This window comes from Scylla paramamosain, chromosome 4 (assembly GCF_035594125.1).
Source record: "Scylla paramamosain isolate STU-SP2022 chromosome 4, ASM3559412v1, whole genome shotgun sequence".
Lineage (NCBI taxonomy): Eukaryota > Metazoa > Arthropoda > Malacostraca > Decapoda > Portunidae > Scylla > Scylla paramamosain.
Genome location: NC_087154.1, coordinates 14,819,626 through 14,839,777, shown reverse-complemented (window position 1 = coordinate 14,839,777; position 20,152 = coordinate 14,819,626). Strand labels below are relative to the sequence as shown.

Here is a 20,152-nt window from a genome sequence, read left to right as displayed (position 1 = left end):
TGCTCCCACTGCTAAGATGGCTGCTCCACAACATCTCCAGCTTAGAATTTTTTTCATCCAGAAAGGACATATTGAACGAACTTAGTGACACAGAACTCATCAAAAGATATTATTTATACCGTGCATTGTCACCGATCATGTGAGGGAAGCCTTACAGAGTGATGCAGAGAGGAGCAACCCACTCATTACCAAAATGAAGGTAACCATAACACTTAGACATCTTGCTGTTGGGGAAAGCTACTGGGAAAATGTAGTTGTCCAATAGTGATGGTATTGTGGGTCAGAGAGCCACAGGAAGCTCGGGATTACTCCTGAGCGCCGAACCTTGTTTGTTTACATCAAGGTTCTTCAACTTCTTCAATGGGATAACATTTAACTTATCTCAAAGATTGAATTACTGTCTTACCCTCTGTGTCTCTCCTCCAAATACATAAAAATGAAGGAAATATTTATAGAAACAATAAATTAGTAATAAATGACAGCTTTAGCTACATATTGTAGAATTTGAAATCAAGTAACTTTGTTCGAAAACTGAATTCTGGTACAGCAACCGGAGCAATTAAATTTCGTTAAAAAACTGAGTTGTTCAGAAAGGGAGACGTTCGATAACTGAGGTTCCACTGTATTCTGCACATACGCACACACTGCATGACAGCAGTAGCAGCTACCCTTGAATGATATTATGCAGAGGAAGAGATGAAGCTCAACACTGCATGGTTATGTCTGGTTTCATCAAGCTACCAGATGATGATTAGGAAAACTGAACCTACCATCGAGTTAAAAAAACATCACTGTATCTTTAGAGTATAAACTGGTTACAGTAGACTATGATAAAATATGAAAAATAAGTAAATGAAAACTGAGTAAACATTTTCTTTCCATTTCTTTAACTCCCTATTGTTCCTGTAATGTTGCTGGCATTGAATTATCAGTCACTGTCACGGAATCAGCACATTTTTTTTATTTTATTGATATGTGACACGTAACAATACAAAAATATGCAGGTGCTGATGAGTGACAATAACATAAAGTTTGCCCATGTAACAATGAAGTGCAAGGAGACAAGGAGAGCAATGATTTCCTTTGAACTGGTAATTCAATCATGTTCTTGATTAGCAGTCCTGTGAACACCATGGTAGGCTTAGTTTCCCACATACCATTATGGAAGCTTGATAATATCTACTGACATGAGTGGTGACTTCACCTTCCATCAAGATAGAAGCTTGAGGTTGTATTTTTATAGTATGTAATGCACACACACACATGGAATATGGTGATGGAATGGCAAAAACATTGAGTGTTGTGATTAAGACCAAAGGATGTGAAAAAAGGAAAATCCTTGACATACATACCACCAAAAACTAATGCATGGGAGACCAATAAATTTAAAAGCATGCAACTAGAAACAAGAAAGAGTATAGAGGAACCAATGTCACTAACAAGTATTGTAAGGAAACTCTGTGAAATAGTAATTAACCCTTTCCTTCCGGCGCTTAAAATATTTTCCCGTTTGCTATGACGGCTAAAAATGGTAAACCTAGAAATTGTCAGAAAACTGTTTGAATACTAATAATTATTTTCTCTTTGTTATTCTGAATACAATGATGTACTTTGTAGCTCGATGTGACCTCTGAAAGTTCAGTTTATGCCTTATCAAGGATTCCTCCTCCTCCCGCTGTGTGATCCGTCTTCCAGAAACAGCCCAGAGAGCGATGACACCGCGCGCGCGCACGCACACACACACACACACACACACACACACACACACACACACACACACACACACACACACACACACACACACACACACACACACACACACACACACACACACACTCTCTCTCTCTCTCTCTCTCTCTCTCTCATCTTGGAGGGGAAATTGTACACTTCCAATGAGAGAGAGAGAGAGAGAGAGAGAGAGAGAGAGAGAGAGAGAGAGAGAGAGAGAGAGAGAGAGAGAGAGAGAGAGAGAGAGAGAGAGAGAGAGAGAGAGAGAGAGAGAGAGATTTCATCCCTTTTCATATCAAGTTTCAGGCAAATAACATTATCTCTCTCTCTCTCTCTCTCTCTCTCTCTCTCTCTCTCTCTCTCTCTCTCTCTCTCTCTCTCTCTCTCTCTCTCTCTCTGACAAGTTACCTTCTACCATTTTATTATAAAATCGAAGATAATGAAAAAATTAACATGAAAGAATGATAGGTATCATCTCTCTGTTCTGATAAAACAGGTGGATCCTGTAAATCATTTTCCGAGTCCTCACTAATTTCTTCGCTTTCTTCAGTTTCTTCTAAATATTCACTGTCACTGTCTTCAAACTCAGAAGCACTGCTAAATACATATGTTCTGTCCTGCTCCATGGTGAGTTATGATCTGAGATCCTTCGCTCTTATCAGGATGTCTCTTCGCACTTATCATGGTGCTTTCCACCTGGCGGGTCGCTGGGGTTGCCAAGTGTCGCCCAGAGAAAGGGAAAATAGCTTAGTTACCGCTAAATTTCCAGAGCTAGTGACAACACTACATGTGGAAACATGCCAGACACTTCCACTCACACCGTCTGACTCGAGAAACCGCGCTTGGAGCTCAAAATTGAGGCGCAAAAATTCTTGATTACGGGTATGATCGCCGTTGCTATGGACGCATTGATGCAATCGTATATATACGATTGCCGGAAGGAAAGGGTTAAATATAGATAGGTGCAATATTTAGAAGATGAAAAGATAATTGTATAAAAGCAATTTGGATTCAGGAAAGAGAGATCCTGTGTCACAAATCTACTGAGCTTATATATAAGAGTAATAGATAGAGTGCAAGAGAGGGACGGATAGGTTGATACGGTATACCTGGATATCAAAAAAAAAAATTCGATAAAGGAGTCACAAAAGGGTATTGACAAGATACATGCATGGAGCCAAAGATGGAAACTAGAATTTAATACTAGAAAATACCATGTGCTGGATATAGGAAAAAGTATAAAGAGACCTTCATGGAATTATACAATAGGAAGAGAAATAATAATGAAAAGTAATTAAAAGGTTTGGTAGTAATAATTCAAGACACACTGAAGGGCACATAAATGGAATATTTGGCTCTACATACAGCTTGTTAACAAACATTAGGGTGGTGTTTAACTATTTAGATAAAGAAATGATGAAGAAAATTATAACAAGTGTGATACATCCTAAATTGGAATATGCAGCAGTAGTTTGGGCTCTGCATAGAAAAAAGATATATGGAAACTGGAAAGAATATAGAGGATAACAACAAAGATGGTACCAGAATTGAAAAACTTAAGCTATGAAGAAAGATTTGAAGAGATTGGATTATTAACACTACAAAAGATAAGAGAAAGAGGAGACTTGATAACAATGTACAAATTAGTAAACAATATAGAAAAAATAGACAGAAATGACTTGGTATCACAAATGGAGGAGAAAGATAGATGGATGAGGGGGCATGGAAAGAAAATAAAGAAGAGTGGATATTCAAGTGACATTAAGAAATACAGCTTCCCATATAGAACTGGTGAAGTCTGGAATGATTTAAAGGAAGAAGTGGTTGTGGCAAACAGTGTACACATGTTTAAAGAGAAACTAGATAAATATGGTTATGGAGACAGGACAAAATGAGCTTTGGCTTGTGCCCTGTACAATATAACTAGGTAAATATACACACACACAAACACGTGTGTTTGTCCCTAAAAAATGCTAACATTACTCCTATCCATAAATCTGGTCCCACAAATGACCCAAATAATTACCGCCCTATCTCTACGCTATCTGCATTCTCTAAAATATTTGAAAGCCTAATGAAAAATGGATTATTGTCATACCTGCAAAAATACAAAATACTAAGCGACTCTCAGTACGGATTCAGACCAGGCTTAAATACTTACCATGCCCTCAATAAATTCTCCTCTCACATTTACTCATCTCTTGATAATAAATTATCTGTATTATCTATCTTTGTAGACTTCTCCAAAGCTTTTGATACAGTTAACCACAACATTCTTCTCAAAAAACTTCACCATTATGGCATTCGAGGCCCTATCCACTCCTGGTTTAAAACTTACCTAACTGATAGATCCCAATGTACACTTCTTGAAGGCTACAAATCATCTGTCAGAAAAATCACTACAGGCGTCCCACAAGGAAGTGTCCTGGGACCCATGCTGTTCCTTATATATATCAACGATGTTGTTCAAACATTTGACCATGCAGATACCATTCTTTTTGCTGATGACATGACCCTCTATTTCACTGGCCATACTAATGATACCTTATTCCACTCTGCTAATGCAGACCTTAACAAATTAAATGAATGGTGTTTGAGTAACCGACTTACCATAAACAGCGATAAAACCTACTTCATGCTATTCTCCAACAAGAATGATAATAACTTGCCAGAATTAATAATAAGAAACAGTCAAATAGCTAGAACTAGTAAACTTAAATTCTTAGGAGTAACCTATGATGAAAACCTTACATTTAAATTTCACACAACTAACATTTCCCAGAAACTGTCACGTTGTACTGCCATGCTCTATAAAATAAGGGATTTTATGCCTACCGAGATCCTTAGAACAATGTACTATGCCCACATATACCCACACCTACAATATTGTAATCCAATATGGGCTAACACACAAGCTACACACCTAAATTGCATAAACCTCATTCATAAAAAAATAATACGGATTATCACAAAAAGTTCATATCTTGAACACACAGCTCCACTCTTTAAAGGCATGAAAATTCTAAAACTCGAAGACATAACAAAACTTTCCATTGCAACATCTATGTACAAAAAACAAATTAATGTCTCTCTTCCACCACATGAATACACAACACGACAAAGACAACGCCTTTGTCTACCTACCTATCGCCTTAGTATCTTCTGCCGCTCAACTTCCTACCTAGGCCCCTCAATATGGAATTCACTATCCTCGCAATACAAAAATGTCCACTCTATTCACAAATTCAAAAGCAAACTAAAGAGTCATTTTCTGGATGCATACTAATCAGTCACTTCCTACACTCATACCTTATATTACTTCCCCCCTGATCTTACAAAACTAACCCTACAAAACTTTATCATCTTTCCTGTACTTTATTTTTAAACACATCTATATGATTTCAGTCTCATATATGTATCAATTTATATCACCTAACCCTATGTGTCATCCCATCCATCTTCATACTCAACTTTATAACAATATAGATATATATTATTCTGTATAAACCTTATCATATTATGTTTTTATTTATCTTCATGATAGATTTTTCGATTTTAAGTTGTCTATTGTGTTTACTTTAAGTAATGTACTTTTAAATTTTTCATTTGCCTGAAAAGCATCAAGCTTATACATAGGCTGGCCAATAATGTATACCTATCCAATAATGAAATGTATAAACCTAGGCTATAATAAAGTGTTTAAGTGTTTAAGTGTTTATTTACAACAATTCATCTGATAAGCAGAGGCTGCTCCTGGGCCATCATAAGCTGAAGGCAAATAACTACAGTGGGCTCCAAAAATACTGGAACTTAGTCTCATTTCAGAAGGCAAATGTACAGTCCTTGTTTTTTATTGTGCCAAAATTCATATAAGCTGATATGGCATCATTTATGGTTACTCATCATCTGGTTACTCAGGAACCCTCACTGAGTGTATGAGGGATGCTGGTTAGCATGTCAGTGCTTGTCTATGCATGGTTCAAGGAGGCTTATGCACCGAGTCATATATATATATATATATATATATATATATATATATATATATATATATATATATATATATATATATATATATATATATATATATATATATATATATTTTTTTTTTTTTTTTTTCTATCATTTCTTGCCTTCTTTGATGGCACTCCAAACCCAACCTGGCAGGTCAGGGTGGGTCCCATGCAACTGACTGATGTGAAAAAAGCCTGTATTCTTGCTCTAAAGTATAAGAAAGTGCCAATTAAAAAAAAAATTAGGAAGGACAGGGAGAGGGAAGTCCACCATCATGCCCCTGCTTGCTGTCATGCTTGAGTTGCTACCTAATGCCATATCCCAAAAAAAAAGGTCAAGGAAGAGAACACTACTCACTGACTGCCTTCACAAGCTAGCTGTAAACAGAAACCCTAGACTGACAGCAAAAGATCTCAAGAAACTCCACTCCAAGCTCCTTAAACATATTAAAATTCACACCATCCAACATCACCTCAAGCACCACCTTGGCACATCAAATCATGTGGCAGCACGCAAACCCCTACTAACTGGTACCATGCAGTATAAGCAGTTTGCTTTTCCTAAAGAGCACAAGAGCAGGTCAGTGGCAGACTGCCAGAAGGTTCTCTGGTCTGATGAGAGCAGTTTTCAAGTCATGACATCCCACAGACTGTGTGTAAGGTGCTTCCTCAGACATAATTGGTATGACTCCAGGTACACCATTAAAACAGTGAAGCACAGTGCTCCCACAATGAATTGGGGTTGTTTTAGTGGGAATATAGGGAGGGGTGGACTCTACTTCTTGCCTAAGAATATGACCATAAATCACTACATCCAAGTTCTAAGGGAACACACAATCAACTCATGCCATTCATAGTGGCAACATGTTCATGTATGATGGTGTCATGCTGCTAAAAAGTGCAAAACTTTCTCAATGACAAGAATATTCCCATCACAAAGTGGCCAGGCAATAGTCCAGATTTAAATTCAACAGAGAATGCCTGGAAAGTCCTGAAGGAGATGAGTGATGCACAGGTGTCACTATTATCCCAGCTGCAGGAGATCATGATGTGTGCCTGGAGCCAGGGTGTAACTTTGTATTACTTCAGGAGTCTGTATAAGGGCATACCACAATGGATCTGGACTGTGATGAAGGCCAAGGGGGAGATGATGGGATATCAAAGTGAATGTTGCTTAAATTTGACCTGTTTTTTCATCATTTAACTTATTTTGTTGACTGCCAAGTGTTTTTTTTTATGTGGCTCCCAGTATTTCAGTGCCTACTGTATGTTATCAACAAAAAATATAAGTATGTTATCCTAGATTTCCTATTTCAAATAACTTAGAGAAAATTAACTGAACATGAGCAATGGAACTAATATGACTGAGGATTGTGGGGCACCAAATACATCTTTTACCAGCTTTGCCAGTAAACTAATAAGGAAGTGATTTATTATCATAGATGAAATAGTAAGTGAACTAGTGAACAGGTTGTCTCACATGGAAAAAAAAAAAGAGTGAAAAGCTAGAACAGGAAAACAAAGTGCTAAAATGTTATTTGGAAAATAACAAAGACAATACACAACTAGTAAACAAGAGTGAAGATTTGGAAAAAAAAAGTTAGCAACACCAGGAATTGTGGCTAAATGAGAAACTGTGTGTAGCACAATATTAACATGCACAAAAAAATATGCATTGACTGATCTGAGTTTTACTCGTATGTTATTACTAACTTATATTTCTGTTGATCATCTTTCGACCATGTGACCTAAATAAGCTCTAATGTATCTCAGAAGTGGTAATTTAAAATGAGAACATTTCCTTGCTTGGCATTTACAAAATGTAATACAGTAACATGCAATTTATTATTCATAATGCAATACTCTTTGTTTAATAATATCAAATAGGGTAACTCTCTCTGCAGCTCCCTGCCTCAGTATGGAATAAAGAGAGTTAAATTTTAAAAGCATATGTTAGTATTTTCATTTTTCATATCTAATTACAGATATATGCTTTTTTCTCGTGCAAGAGATAACATTATGAAAGAGAATATATGGTGTTAGATAATTATGCAAGTTGGTAAACTATAAATAAAAGTAGGCAGTCCCAGCAACAACTTTCCCACACAGGACAATCTGACCATCAATTGTACGAGTATGCAAACAGCTGGCTGGCTCTATGACTAATAGGTAAGAGGAAAGGAAAGATGGAATATCTTTGAGGAATGAAAGGGAAAGTCAATGTTAAAATGAAAAGTGAGGCTGGGTAACACAAGTGAGAATAAACGCATTTTGATTCTGGAACTGTCTACCACAAGTGCTGGGAGAACGTTGGAGAAGTTACATGTAAAACTTTAGGGAAACAATATATTTCTTCTCTTACATAGAAAATAAGTTGAAAATGTTATACATAGTTTAAATAATGAAACTAAGGTAAAGATACTGAAATATGACTAAATTTCAACTGACATCTACAAATTATATGCCATGAGGGCAGCTAGTGAATTTCTTGTTTTGAATGTACTACCTATATCACACTTATCTATTGTGAAACTACTTTTATAATGAACACTCTAAACATAACAGACATGATACATTGCTGCTGGGAAATATAATTAGTGAAAGAAGTAGAATAAACTAAGTGCATATTTTCATCTATCATCCCCATCCAATATTTTTGCAGTAAATTCATTACATACTTTTTAAATAATAATTTCGGGTGTATGACTTCATGCTCCCCTGTATCCTCCTCACAAGCCCCCCTACCCACACCCCAGTTTGAGAATCATTGCTCTACATAATTCACTGATGTATATGGTGCATGAAAATCCACCATATATATATATATATATATATATATATATATATATATATATATATATATATATATATATATATATATATATATATATATATATATATATATATAATCTAATACTATATATAAATGTAACATTTAGGGAAAATATAAAAAATCAACATTTTATGATTCAAGACAACTATGTACTACCGTAAATGACTCTTGGCAAAAGCAGTTATGTACATACCTTTAATGGCTGTATCAATGGCTTCTGATGCCATGGACCGATATGTAGTCCATTTTCCTCCTGCAATTGTTACCAGTCCATTTTCACTCACGTGCACTATGTGGTTTCTTGCGATACTTTGTGTGTCTGTCTTATTTGGGTCTTGAACCAAAGGTCGTATTCCAGCCCAAGCTGAGAGCACATCTCCTCGACGCACCTGTAGCAGCAGGAAATTTAAATGATAAATATTTATGCATGCACCTAGCATATACTCTTCTAAAGTTCTAGATTTGCATTGATTTTCAACTCAGAATTATGCCAAAATACACTGACAGTAGTCAGTTTGATTACACAGATCAAAAGGGTATAGCAAGCATGGGCATCAATATATGTACATACATACTGCAAATATTCTCATTAATATTTCTTAATACATTACAGTAGTTATAATTCTACACTGACCTCTACATCTGGATTCAGATAATTTCTAACTTCCCTAAGAATAAACTGAATATCATCTTCAGTTGGGGCAGGACTGTGGGAGACATCACATGGAGTGTCAGTAGTTCCTGCAATGGTACGGCCTTCCCATGGAAGAAAGAAAATTACTCTTCCATCGGATGTATTGGGATCCAGAAGTCCCATTTGTTCAGGAGAATAGTAGTCTGGGAGTGTGATGTGGACACCCAAACTTGGAGCACAGATTTCCTTTGAAACTTGATTGTCCATTTTTCTTACAGAATCTGTGAATGGTCCAGTGGCATTAACAATACATTTTGCTTTAACTGTAATCTCTTTTCCAGTTACTTCATCTCTAACTCTGGCACCACACAATTTTTCCTTGCCATTTTCATCCTCCTCTTTCATGAGTGACAGAACTCTGGCATGGTTGGCAATGGTGGCACCAAGTCTTGTTGCTGTAAGGGCTATGGAAAGGTTCATTCTAGCATCATTGTGCTGGCCATCATAGTATACAATGGCTCCTACTAATTTGTCCTTCTTCAACATTGGGAATAATTCAAGAGCTCGTTCTTTACTAATGGCATAAGAACTCTTGAGACATTTGCTGCCTGCCACTAAGTCATACATCTTGATGCCAGCCCAGAAGTAAGGCAGCTGCCACCACTTATATACTGGTAACATGATGGGCAGAGGATATGAGAGGTGGGGAGCAATGTCCAGCAAGTTGGCTCTTTCATGAAGGGCCTCTTTCACCATTCTGTACTGCTCAATGTCCAGACCCAAGATAGCTTTTTGCAGATAGCGAACACCTCCATGGATAAGTTTGGTTGATCTGGGAAGAAAACACTGAAATGATATTCTGTTTTTCAAATAATGTATAGATGGAGTAAAGTAATATTTTACTCAGATTCACAATTCTGGAAATATTAATCAAATTCACTTTATTGAAAATAATTAAGAATATACTGCATGACTTCTGCCTAGACTTCAATTAATATAATCTAGAAGAGACCAAATTTTATATCAGTACAATATAAAACTTCCAATGCACTTTCGGATTAAATGACATGCTTGATATTTAAAAAAAAAAAGAATGTAAATAGTGTTATTTGGTTATATCTCAGATCCAGATAAGGTGACACTAACTTCACTTGACTGCACAGCACACATTCAGACACTTCTAATGCCATGGTAGTGCAAAGTTCCATCACTCAAGATGAGTGAGGACGAAACAGACACTCACACAAAGTTCTAGATACAATGGCATCACACTGCCACACCACTTTGCCATGCCAGATGTAGGGGCAAAACACACACACACATACACATGCGCACATGCTGTGCAGCTGATTGGATGCATCCACAGCAGCTCCAAGGATTTACCTAGGTTTTGGTTGTACAGGGCGGAGAGGTCAAGCTTGAGTCCTGTCTCCATGAAAGGGAATTGTGTGATGTGTGAATGCTCGGGGAAGTGAAGTGTAAATCAAGAAATGGCCACAAGAGTGAAATGGGAGAGTAGTGTAAGGTAAATATTATCAGTGATATCAACAGAGAAGATGGCAGCCAGCACGATGAATGTTTTTGAAGGATTCAATGATGAGAACCTGAGTGTAGCCCATACAAACAAACGAATGTGGAAAATTGAAGAAGAAAATCTGAAAATAAGAGAAGAAATACGTAACTTAGAAGCGATAATAAAGACATGGAACAAAGAGAGAAGGTGGGTGGTAACATTGTATAAAAGATACCCAGTGATATAATAGAGATGAAGAAGAGGGAAATGGAAAGAGAAAGGAAATCAAAGAACTGAGTGAAGAGGTGACAAAAAATAGTGGACTTAGACAAGAAGTACTGTGAAGAAATCAAGAAACACAAGGAAGAGAACGAAATGTTAAAGAAAGCTTTACAAGGGAGAGAGAGAGAGATTAAGGTTGGAAAAGTAAAAGAATTAGTGACAGAGGAAGTCAAAAGTTGGAAAAAAGAGAGAGAACAACAAAAGGTGGATATGGAGGAGGTAATAAAGCAACAGCAACAGAAACACAATAAGGACATGGAAAAGCAAGTGATTAAAATAATAAAGGAAAAAAAGTAATCTTGTGAGAGACAAATTACAAAGAAAGATGTGTGTGGTGGTATTTAGGATCAAAGAGAAGAACCTACCCATGAAAATAGCTAGAGAGAAAGAAGAAGCAAAAAGGGTGAAGGAAATTATAGTCGAAATGGCAGGGGAAGGAGAAGAGATAGTTGAACAAATTGAAGAGATTCATAGGATTGGAAAGTATGACAGAAATGGAACAAGACCAATGAAAACAAGATTCATGTCACAAACAGCAGCAGAACATGTTACAAAGAACAGGAAAATTGGCAAAAGTAAAAGGAATGAGGAAAATATGCTTAAAAGAGACATGAACAAAAAAGAAAGAAGTAAACTGAAAGAGTTGAGAGTAGAGGCCCAGTCAAAAACTGAGGAGAGAACACAGGAACAAGTGAGGGGATTCATTTGGAAAGTTGTGGACGTGAAAGTGAGGAAATGGTGGCACAAAGATGTCACGGATGAATACCAAGTGGAAGCTTAAAAATTATGTATAAAAAATATAGATGGTTTGGTGTTGAGCCTATTGGAAGTTAAAGACGACCTAAAGAACAATAAACCAGATGTGGTATGTTTAACGAAAACCAAACTAAAAGGGGAAATAAAGATGAGATTTGCAAAGGAAGGTTGTAGCACATGGAAGAGAGAAAGAAAAGGAAAAATTTACATATCTTCTACAGATATGTAAATTTCTTTTCTTTTTTTTTATGTAGGAAGGACAGTGGCCAAGGGCAACAAAAATCCAATAAAAAAATATGCCCACTGAAATGCCAGTCCCATAAAAGGGTCAAAGCAGTGGTCAAAAATTGATGAATGTCTTGAAACCTCCCTCTTGAAGGAATTCAAGTCATAGGAAGGTGGAAATACAGAAGCAGGCAGGGAGTTCCAGTTTACCAGAGAAAGGGATGAATGATTGAGAATACTGGTTAACTCTTGTGTTAGAGAGCTGGACAGAATAGGGGTGAGAGAAAGAAGAAAGTCTTGTGCAGCGAGGCCGCGGAAGGAGGGGAGGCATGCAGTTAGCAAGATCAGAAGAGCAGTTAGCATGAAAATAGCGGTAAAAGACAGCTAGATATGCAACATTGCGGAGGTGAGAGAGAGGCTGAAGACAGTCAGTTAGAGGAGAGGAGTTGATGAGACGAAAAGCTTTTGATTCCACCCTGTCTAGAAGAGCAGTATGAGTGGAACCCCCCCCAGACATGTGAAGCATACTCCATACATGGACAGATAAGGCCCTTGTACAGAGTTAGCAGCTGGGGGGGTGAGAAAAACTGGCGGAGACGTCTCAGAACGCCTAACTTCATAGAAGCTGTTTTAGCTACAGATGAGATGTGAAGTTTCCAGTTCAGATTATAAGTAAAGGACAGACTGAGGATGTTCAGTGTAGAAGAGGGGGACAGGTGAGTGTCATTGAAGAAGAGGGGATAGTTGTCTGGAAGGTTGTGTCGAGTTGATAGATGGAAGAATTGAGTTTTTGAGGCATTGAACAATACCAAGTTTGCTCTGCCCCAATCAGAAATTTTAGAAAGATCAGAAGTCAAGCATTCTGTAGCTTCCCTGCGTGATATGTTTACCTCCTGAAGGGTTGGACGTCTATGAAAAGACGTGGAAAAGTGCAGGGTGGTATCATCAGCGTAGGAGTGGATAGGACAAGAAGTTTGGTTTAGAAGATCATTAATGAATAATAAGATGAGAGTGGGTGACAGGACAGAACCCTGCGGAACACCACTGTTAATAGATTTAGGAGAAGAACAGTGATTGTCTACCACAGCAGCAGTAGAACGGTCAGAAAGGAAACTTGAGATGAAGTTACAGAGAGGATAGAAACCGTAGGAGGGTAGTTTGGAAATCAAAGCTTTGTGCCAGACTATCAAAAGCTTTTGATATGTCCAAGGCAACAGCAAAAGTTTCACCAAAATCTCTAAAAGACTCAGTAAGGAAAGCCAGAAGATCACCAATAGAGCGGCCTTGATGGAACCCATACTGGCGATCAGATAGAAGGTTGTGAAGTGATAGATGTTTAAGAATCTTCCTGTTGAAGATAGATTCAAAAACTTTAGATAGGCAGGAAATTAAAGCAATAGGACGGTAGTTTGAGGGATTAGAACGGTCACCCTTTTTAGGAACAGGCTGGATGTAGGCAAACTTCCAGCAAGAAGGAAAGGTAGATGTTGACAGACAGAGCTGAAAGAGTTTGACTAGGCAAGGTGCAAGCACAAAGGCACAGTTTTGGAGAACAATAGGAGGGACCCCATCAGGTCCATAAGCCTTCCAAGGGTTTAGGCCAGCGAGGGCACGGAAAACATCATTGCAAAGAATTTTAATACGTGGCATGAAATAGTCAGAGGGTGGAGAAGAGGGAGGAACAAGCCCAGAATCGTCCAAAGTAGAATTTTTAGCAAAGGTCTGAGCGAAGAGTTCAGCTTTAGAAATAGATGTGATAGCAGTGGTGCCATCTGGTTGAAATAGAGGAGGGAAAGAAGAAGGAAAGATATTGGAGATATTTTTGGCTAGATGCCAGAAATCATGAGGGGAGTTAGATCTTGAAAGGTTTTGACATTTTCTGTTAATGAAGGAGTTTTTGGCTAGTTAGAGAACAGACTTGGCATGGTTCCGGGCAGAAATATAAAGTGCATGAGATTCTGGTGATGGAAGGCTTAAGTACTTTTTGTGGGCCACCTCTCTATCATGTATAGCACGAGAACAAGCTGTATTAAACCAAGGTTTAGAAGGTTTAGGACGAGAAAAAGAGTGAAGAATGTACACCTCCATGCCAGACACTATCACCTCTGTTATGCGCTCAGCACACAAAGACAGTTCTCTGACACGGAAGTAATAGTCATTCCAGGGAAAATCAGCAAAATACCTCCTCAGGTACCCCCAACTAGTAGAGGCAAATCGCCAGAGGCACCTTCGCTTGGGGGAATCCTGGGGAGGGATTGGAGCGATAGGATAAGATAAAGATATGAGACTGTGATCGGAGGACACCTGAGTTTCAATGAGGAAAAGATGAGGTTTAGAAGAGGAGAGGTGGTGTTCTACAGATTGAAAATTAGATCTTAGACTGCAAATGTTGCAGAAGTTAATGAAGAAAAAGTTGAGGGGAGTGTCGAGATACCTAGGGTCGTCGACAGAAAGGCAGTCCGACCAATGGGGACATTTATGGTCCCGTCTCCAGATGGGGACTCCGAGGCTGGTGTAGGAGTCGCCATGATGATTTTAAAATTTTTGATTGAAGGGTGTGTGCGTTATTAGGTGCTTGTAGTTTTGTGTGGAGGAAGAGAGTTGTCTTTAGAGGGCAGGCTGTGACCTCACTGGGAGTAATTATCGCTTCGGCAGGTGTCTACTGGCTCCTCCTGAGGCATGGAAAAATGAAACATAGGGATGACATGAACAATTTAAAAAGAGAAGGAAGAATTTATGAAACTACTGAGAAGATGAGTGAACTAATGAATGAGAGTTTTCAATCTGTGTTTACAAAGGAAACCAATTTTATGGCACTGAAAGTGGTATCACAGAATGAGGGAATACCGGAGATACAAGTAAAGAGATGAGAAATAAAAAAAAAATGGATGTTAGAAAAGCTATGGGATCAGATCAAGTAAATGGATGGATATTAAAAAAATGCAGAGAAGAAATGGAGGACCCCATATGGGATATAATTAACAACTCGTTGAAATAAGGAAAAGTACCAAGGGAATGGAAAAGAGCTAACATAGTCCCGATATACAAAGGAGGAAGTAAAATGGAACTATTAAATTACAGACCAGTGTCACTAACAAGTATTGTAAGCAAGCTTTATGAAATAGTAACTAAAGATTGATGGGTGCAGAAGATAAAAAGATAATTACAGAAAAGAAATTTGGATTCAGGAAAGGGAGATCCTGTGTCACAAATCTACTGAGCTTTTAAACGAGAGTAATAGATGGAGTGCAAGAGAGGGACCAATGGGTTGATGTGGTATACCTGGATCTCAAAAAAGCATTCAATAAAGTTCCCCCATGTGGAAGCTAGAAAATGGAGAAAAACTAAAGGGAGCAACATTGAGATGGATAGACAATTATTTACAAGGGAGGTAAATGAGAACAGTAATCAGACACTAATTCAAGTTGGCATGAAGTGACAAGTGGGTTACTACAAGGATCTGTGTTGGCATCTATTGTTTCAAATATATGTAAATGATATGACAGAGGATCTAAATAGTTATATACCTTTTTGTTAATGATGTAAAAATAATGAAAATAATAAAGCATGAAAATGACTGCCAGGAGTTACAAAAGGATATTGACAAGATACATGCATGGAGCCAAAGATGGAAACTAAAATTTAATGCTAGAAAATGCCACATGTTGGAAATAGGAAAAAGTAAAGAGACTTTCATGGATTTACAAAATGGAAAGAGAAATAATAAAGAAAATGAAGAAAAAGATTTGGGAGTAATGATTCAGGCCACACTATCACCTGAAAGCCACATAAATGGAATATTCAGCTTGTTAAACATTAGTGTGGCATTTAGAAATGGAGAAAAATTATAACAAGCATGATAAATCTTAAATTGGAATATACAGCAGTAGTTTGGGCTCCACATAGAAAAAAGATATACGGAAACTGGAAAGAATACAGAGGATAATGACGAAGATGGTACCAGAATTGAAAGACTTAAGCTATGAATTAAGACTTGAAGAGATTGGATTACCAACACTACAAGAAAGAAGAGAAAGACGGGACCCAATAACAATGTACAAATTAGTAAAAAATATAGAAAGAATAGACAGAAATGACTTGGTACCACAGATGGAGGAGGGAGAGAGAAAGATGAGGGGGCATGGGAAGAATATAAAGAGTGGATGTTTGAGTGACATCAAGAAATACAGCTTCCCATATAGAACTATTGAAATCTGGAATGATCTGAAGGAAGAGGTGGTTGTGGCAAACAGTGTACACGTTTAAAGAGAAACTGGATAAATATGGTTATGGAGACGGGATGTTTAAAGAGAAACTGGATAAATATGGTTATGGAGACAGGATGTTTAAAGAGAAACTGGATAAATATGGTTATGGAGACGGGATGTTTAAAGAGAAACTGGATAAATATGGTTATGGAGACGGGATGTTTAAAGAGAAACTGGATAAATATGATTATGGAGATGGGACAAAATGAGCTTTGGCTTGTGCCCTGTACAATACAACTAGGTAAATGCAACGAGTACACTTTATAAAGTGTATTAAAGTGTGTCTATCCTTGATAAGAATAGACACACACACAGAGTTTTAGATGCGATGATGTTAAACCACCACATCACGTAAGATGTGAGGACAAAACACTCACACAGTTCTAGAACATGTGGTCAGAATAAATAAGCATTTTTCCAGTGTTTTCAATACCAAATTTCCGTGATCCTAGTCCCATATTTTACAAACTGTCACAGCCAAGTCCATTGGTCATAACAAAACAAAATGGTGCATTTCAGACATAACTCTGTCATAAACTAATATCGTTGTGAATAAACTCCTATTATTGGTCATAAAATACTATGACAGGGTTTACCCTGTCATATGACAGGATTCACCACTGCTTATGATCATCAGAAGTCTCAATATCAAAACAACATGGCCATATGTACCATAACATGATCCCCAACTGTTTTTTATTATAAATACAGTAAAATCCCTCTTATCCGGCATCAACGGGACCGCCGACATGCCGGATACTTGAATAGAAGTGAAATTATGTCCACAACCACCACCCTACACTCACGCATCTTACTATAACAAAGATCAGCTGATCTGATCAGCTGCTTAAGTGTAAGCACAACACGCTTCCTCTTTTCTACAACTTTAGGCATGATGAAGGCATCAGACGATAAACAGTGCACACGCGGGACTGAGTCACTGAGTAAACACAGTGCAGTGGGCCGCGGGTGGCGTGAAGCAGTGCGCTCTAGTGGCGAGGGGACAAAGTATGCCTCACGCAGGAATTTTAATCGATTTTATGAGTACACATTGATTTTTTATTGATTTTAAGGCTCGGGGAAAAATGTGCCGGATACTTGAAGCTAGCGGATACTCGAATGCCGGATGAGAGGATTTTACTGTATGACAATAAATATTAGTAACTATGAGCAAATAATGTCCTTCTTTGAAATGATAAAATATTATTATAAATAACTGCTGGAAGCATTACCATTAGTTTTCCTAAACCTTGCCTCACATAGCCTGCGCATATCAGGCTGCTGACCATAATCTTCTCATATATATCATGTTTCTTTTGATTAGATACACTGTCTAACTTCCCCAAAGGTTGTAATATGAAGTCAAAACAATTTAAATCCAAAAAAATAATGTCAAGAACCTATTTTATTCCATAAATTTAAAGCTGACAAATTGTGAGTGTGCATTTTCATGGCAGACAGTGACTAAGATATGACAGACGACTTCTGACTGCCATAAGATTGACGGTCATAAATTCTGTTAGTTATAACAGGTAGCTATGGTTAACCATAAGCACTAAGTAGAATACAGGTCGTGGAGTTTAGTGCTATGCCTATGAAGGAAAACAAGCATGAAACTCAACAGGGTATAGTGTACATATGTTAATGTAGTTTGATAAACTAGTGAGTGTCACCAGGCAGCAGCACCAGACATGTTCCTTTCTAACCCAAAGGAGCAATATCAAATATCCCTACAGTGTCATACTATATACATAAAGATACAATGAGCTTATATAATATAGTTTTCTAGACAATTCCTTCTAAGTAGTAACACAGGTAAAATCAAACTGTATTCATGAATAAAAGTATTTAAATTGATTTTCTAGTGAATTGGCATTTAGATTTATTTGCTCATCTCAAGATTTCCATAAAAGTACACCACTGATCAGAAATGTATCAATGTAAACAACAACAAAAATGAAGGCAACATGTCTATGCCACTTAAAGCTCCAAATTACATAGATCAATCTCCTGGTATATGAAAGCAACAATTTCAATTGGAAATAGGCAACTTGAGTGTTCTGGCAAGAGTAATTCTGTATATCTAACCAAAACAAACATTTGACTGGCCCACCTTAGTTGAAGTTAACAAATGTGTTGCTGGGCAACCATGCCAGTTAATTCCTGCTGCAATGTCCATGCCACTACTCCATGAACCTGTGGCTTCCTGTATTCCTCTCCTGTTATGCCAGAGCAGTCCCGAGAGATGTTTGTTTTGGTGTTCGATTGCTTTGTCATATCACTCACTTCGTGAAAGAGATGCTAAAGTCCCCACAAAAATAACTATATCCATATATCACAATATTACTGAGTATGTTATGTCATACTATATAATAGTCTTATTTTTTATCCTTTTCATTGTCCAAATCAATAGATTTTAGACTTGTAATATGCTGTATTTAAAATATTGATATCAGTTTTACCAAATAATCACAAAAAATATTCTTGTTTTTACCAACTTCTCTCAAAATTATCCATACAAGATATTTAGAAGTCAATACAGAATTTCTAAAGTATCATAATGATCAATGTTCTATGCATCTATATGCACATGGGATTTACAATAACAATATTTTAGCTCATTTCACTAAGGGAAATCCAGTAGAGACTACATCTGGTGGATTAGTTCCAGAAACTCCCCATTGCTATATATATAATATAAAATAGAACACAACTTGGAGCTGTGTAGTCAAGTGATTAGAGTGCCATCCTACCTGAATCTGAGATATGATAAAAATAACCCTATTCTTTTAATAGCAAGCATGGCATTTACATCAAAAGGCCACTAGAAGTATGGCTGAAAACCTCTTGCCCCAGTGAATATCTTGGAGTGCTATATTGTTAGTTCCAAGTCCTGAGAGCACAGTACAATGTTAAGCTGCAAATCCCCTTGGTAGGTGTAAGGGGATGAGCTAGCAGGTTGGAAGTGAGAATAAGGCCACTACACTGGCTTCCAGCAATATTGCCAACAATAACAATTAGTTAATGGCTAATATATATATATATATATATATATATATATATATATATATATATATATATATATATATATATATATATATATATATATATATATATATATATATATATATATATATATGTATATATAATGTTAGCAACCTCTTAACAATAAAATTATGATTATTTTGGATTAGTATTAACTTGTTAATAGTCATGTTATGTTCTGGTACCACAACTTCTTTGTTAATAAAGCACAAAGTACTGTGTTCCTCAGTATGCATGCCTATTGATTTATTCACCAGTGGATTTCATACCAATATGAATATGTGCTTTGATAATGGGCATGCTGACAACCAACAAATTTAAAGATTCTACTTATAACAACAAAATTATTGCAATTTGAAGTTTTGTCGTCTTCAGTTGCATTTTCTGACAAAAAAAAAAAAAAATTACCTCACTTGACCATGTAGGTCTACATTTAATCGTACTCACATGCTCTTCAATGAAAATTAAAAATATAGTTCAATGGTTTCTGAAATACCAATTTTTAAGGCAAGCATTAATCATCATGTAAAATCTAAGAAAATGCACTGGTCAACATTATTTTCAGCTAAGAATGTCTCCTAGTGAGCTTGTACATACTAACATGGTGCATAATTACTCACCTGGAAGATGTGCCTGAACTGAAGTCTTCCATCTCCACCAGAGCGGTCTTGAGACCACGGGAGACAGAATCCAGTGCACATCCTGCACCGGTAGCTCCTCCTCCAATGATCAGAACATCAAAAGACTCTGAGCTGAGACTTTTAAGCTGCTGTTCTCGTGTTGGCAAGGGCTTTGTGGGCCTATTGTTAAGATTCTCAGCTGCTGCCACACGGATGAACTGTCTCTAAAAAGGAAATA

The 20,152-nt window shown here is 37.2% G+C and overlaps 1 protein-coding gene across 12 annotated transcripts in view; it reads right to left on the bottom strand.

Annotated features, from left to right (window-relative positions):
* The window catches only part of LOC135099770 (glycerol-3-phosphate dehydrogenase, mitochondrial-like), a 166,368-nt gene that overhangs the window by 82,349 nt on the left and 63,867 nt on the right, over nucleotides 1-20,152 (bottom strand). For 11 of the 12 annotated variants that reach the window (XM_064002288.1, XM_064002292.1, XM_064002289.1 and 8 more), the window contains 3 exons: nucleotides 19,915-20,138; nucleotides 9,206-10,037; nucleotides 8,765-8,960 (listed from right to left, as the gene is read on the bottom strand). In XM_064002288.1, the coding sequence (XP_063858358.1) occupies nucleotides 8,765-8,960; nucleotides 9,206-10,037; nucleotides 19,915-20,138 (1,252 nt within the window). Of the gene's footprint in view, nucleotides 1-8,764; nucleotides 8,961-9,205; nucleotides 10,038-10,588; nucleotides 11,984-19,914; nucleotides 20,139-20,152 lie in introns of those variants that run through there. The other variant, XM_064002293.1, reaches the window with a different exon arrangement.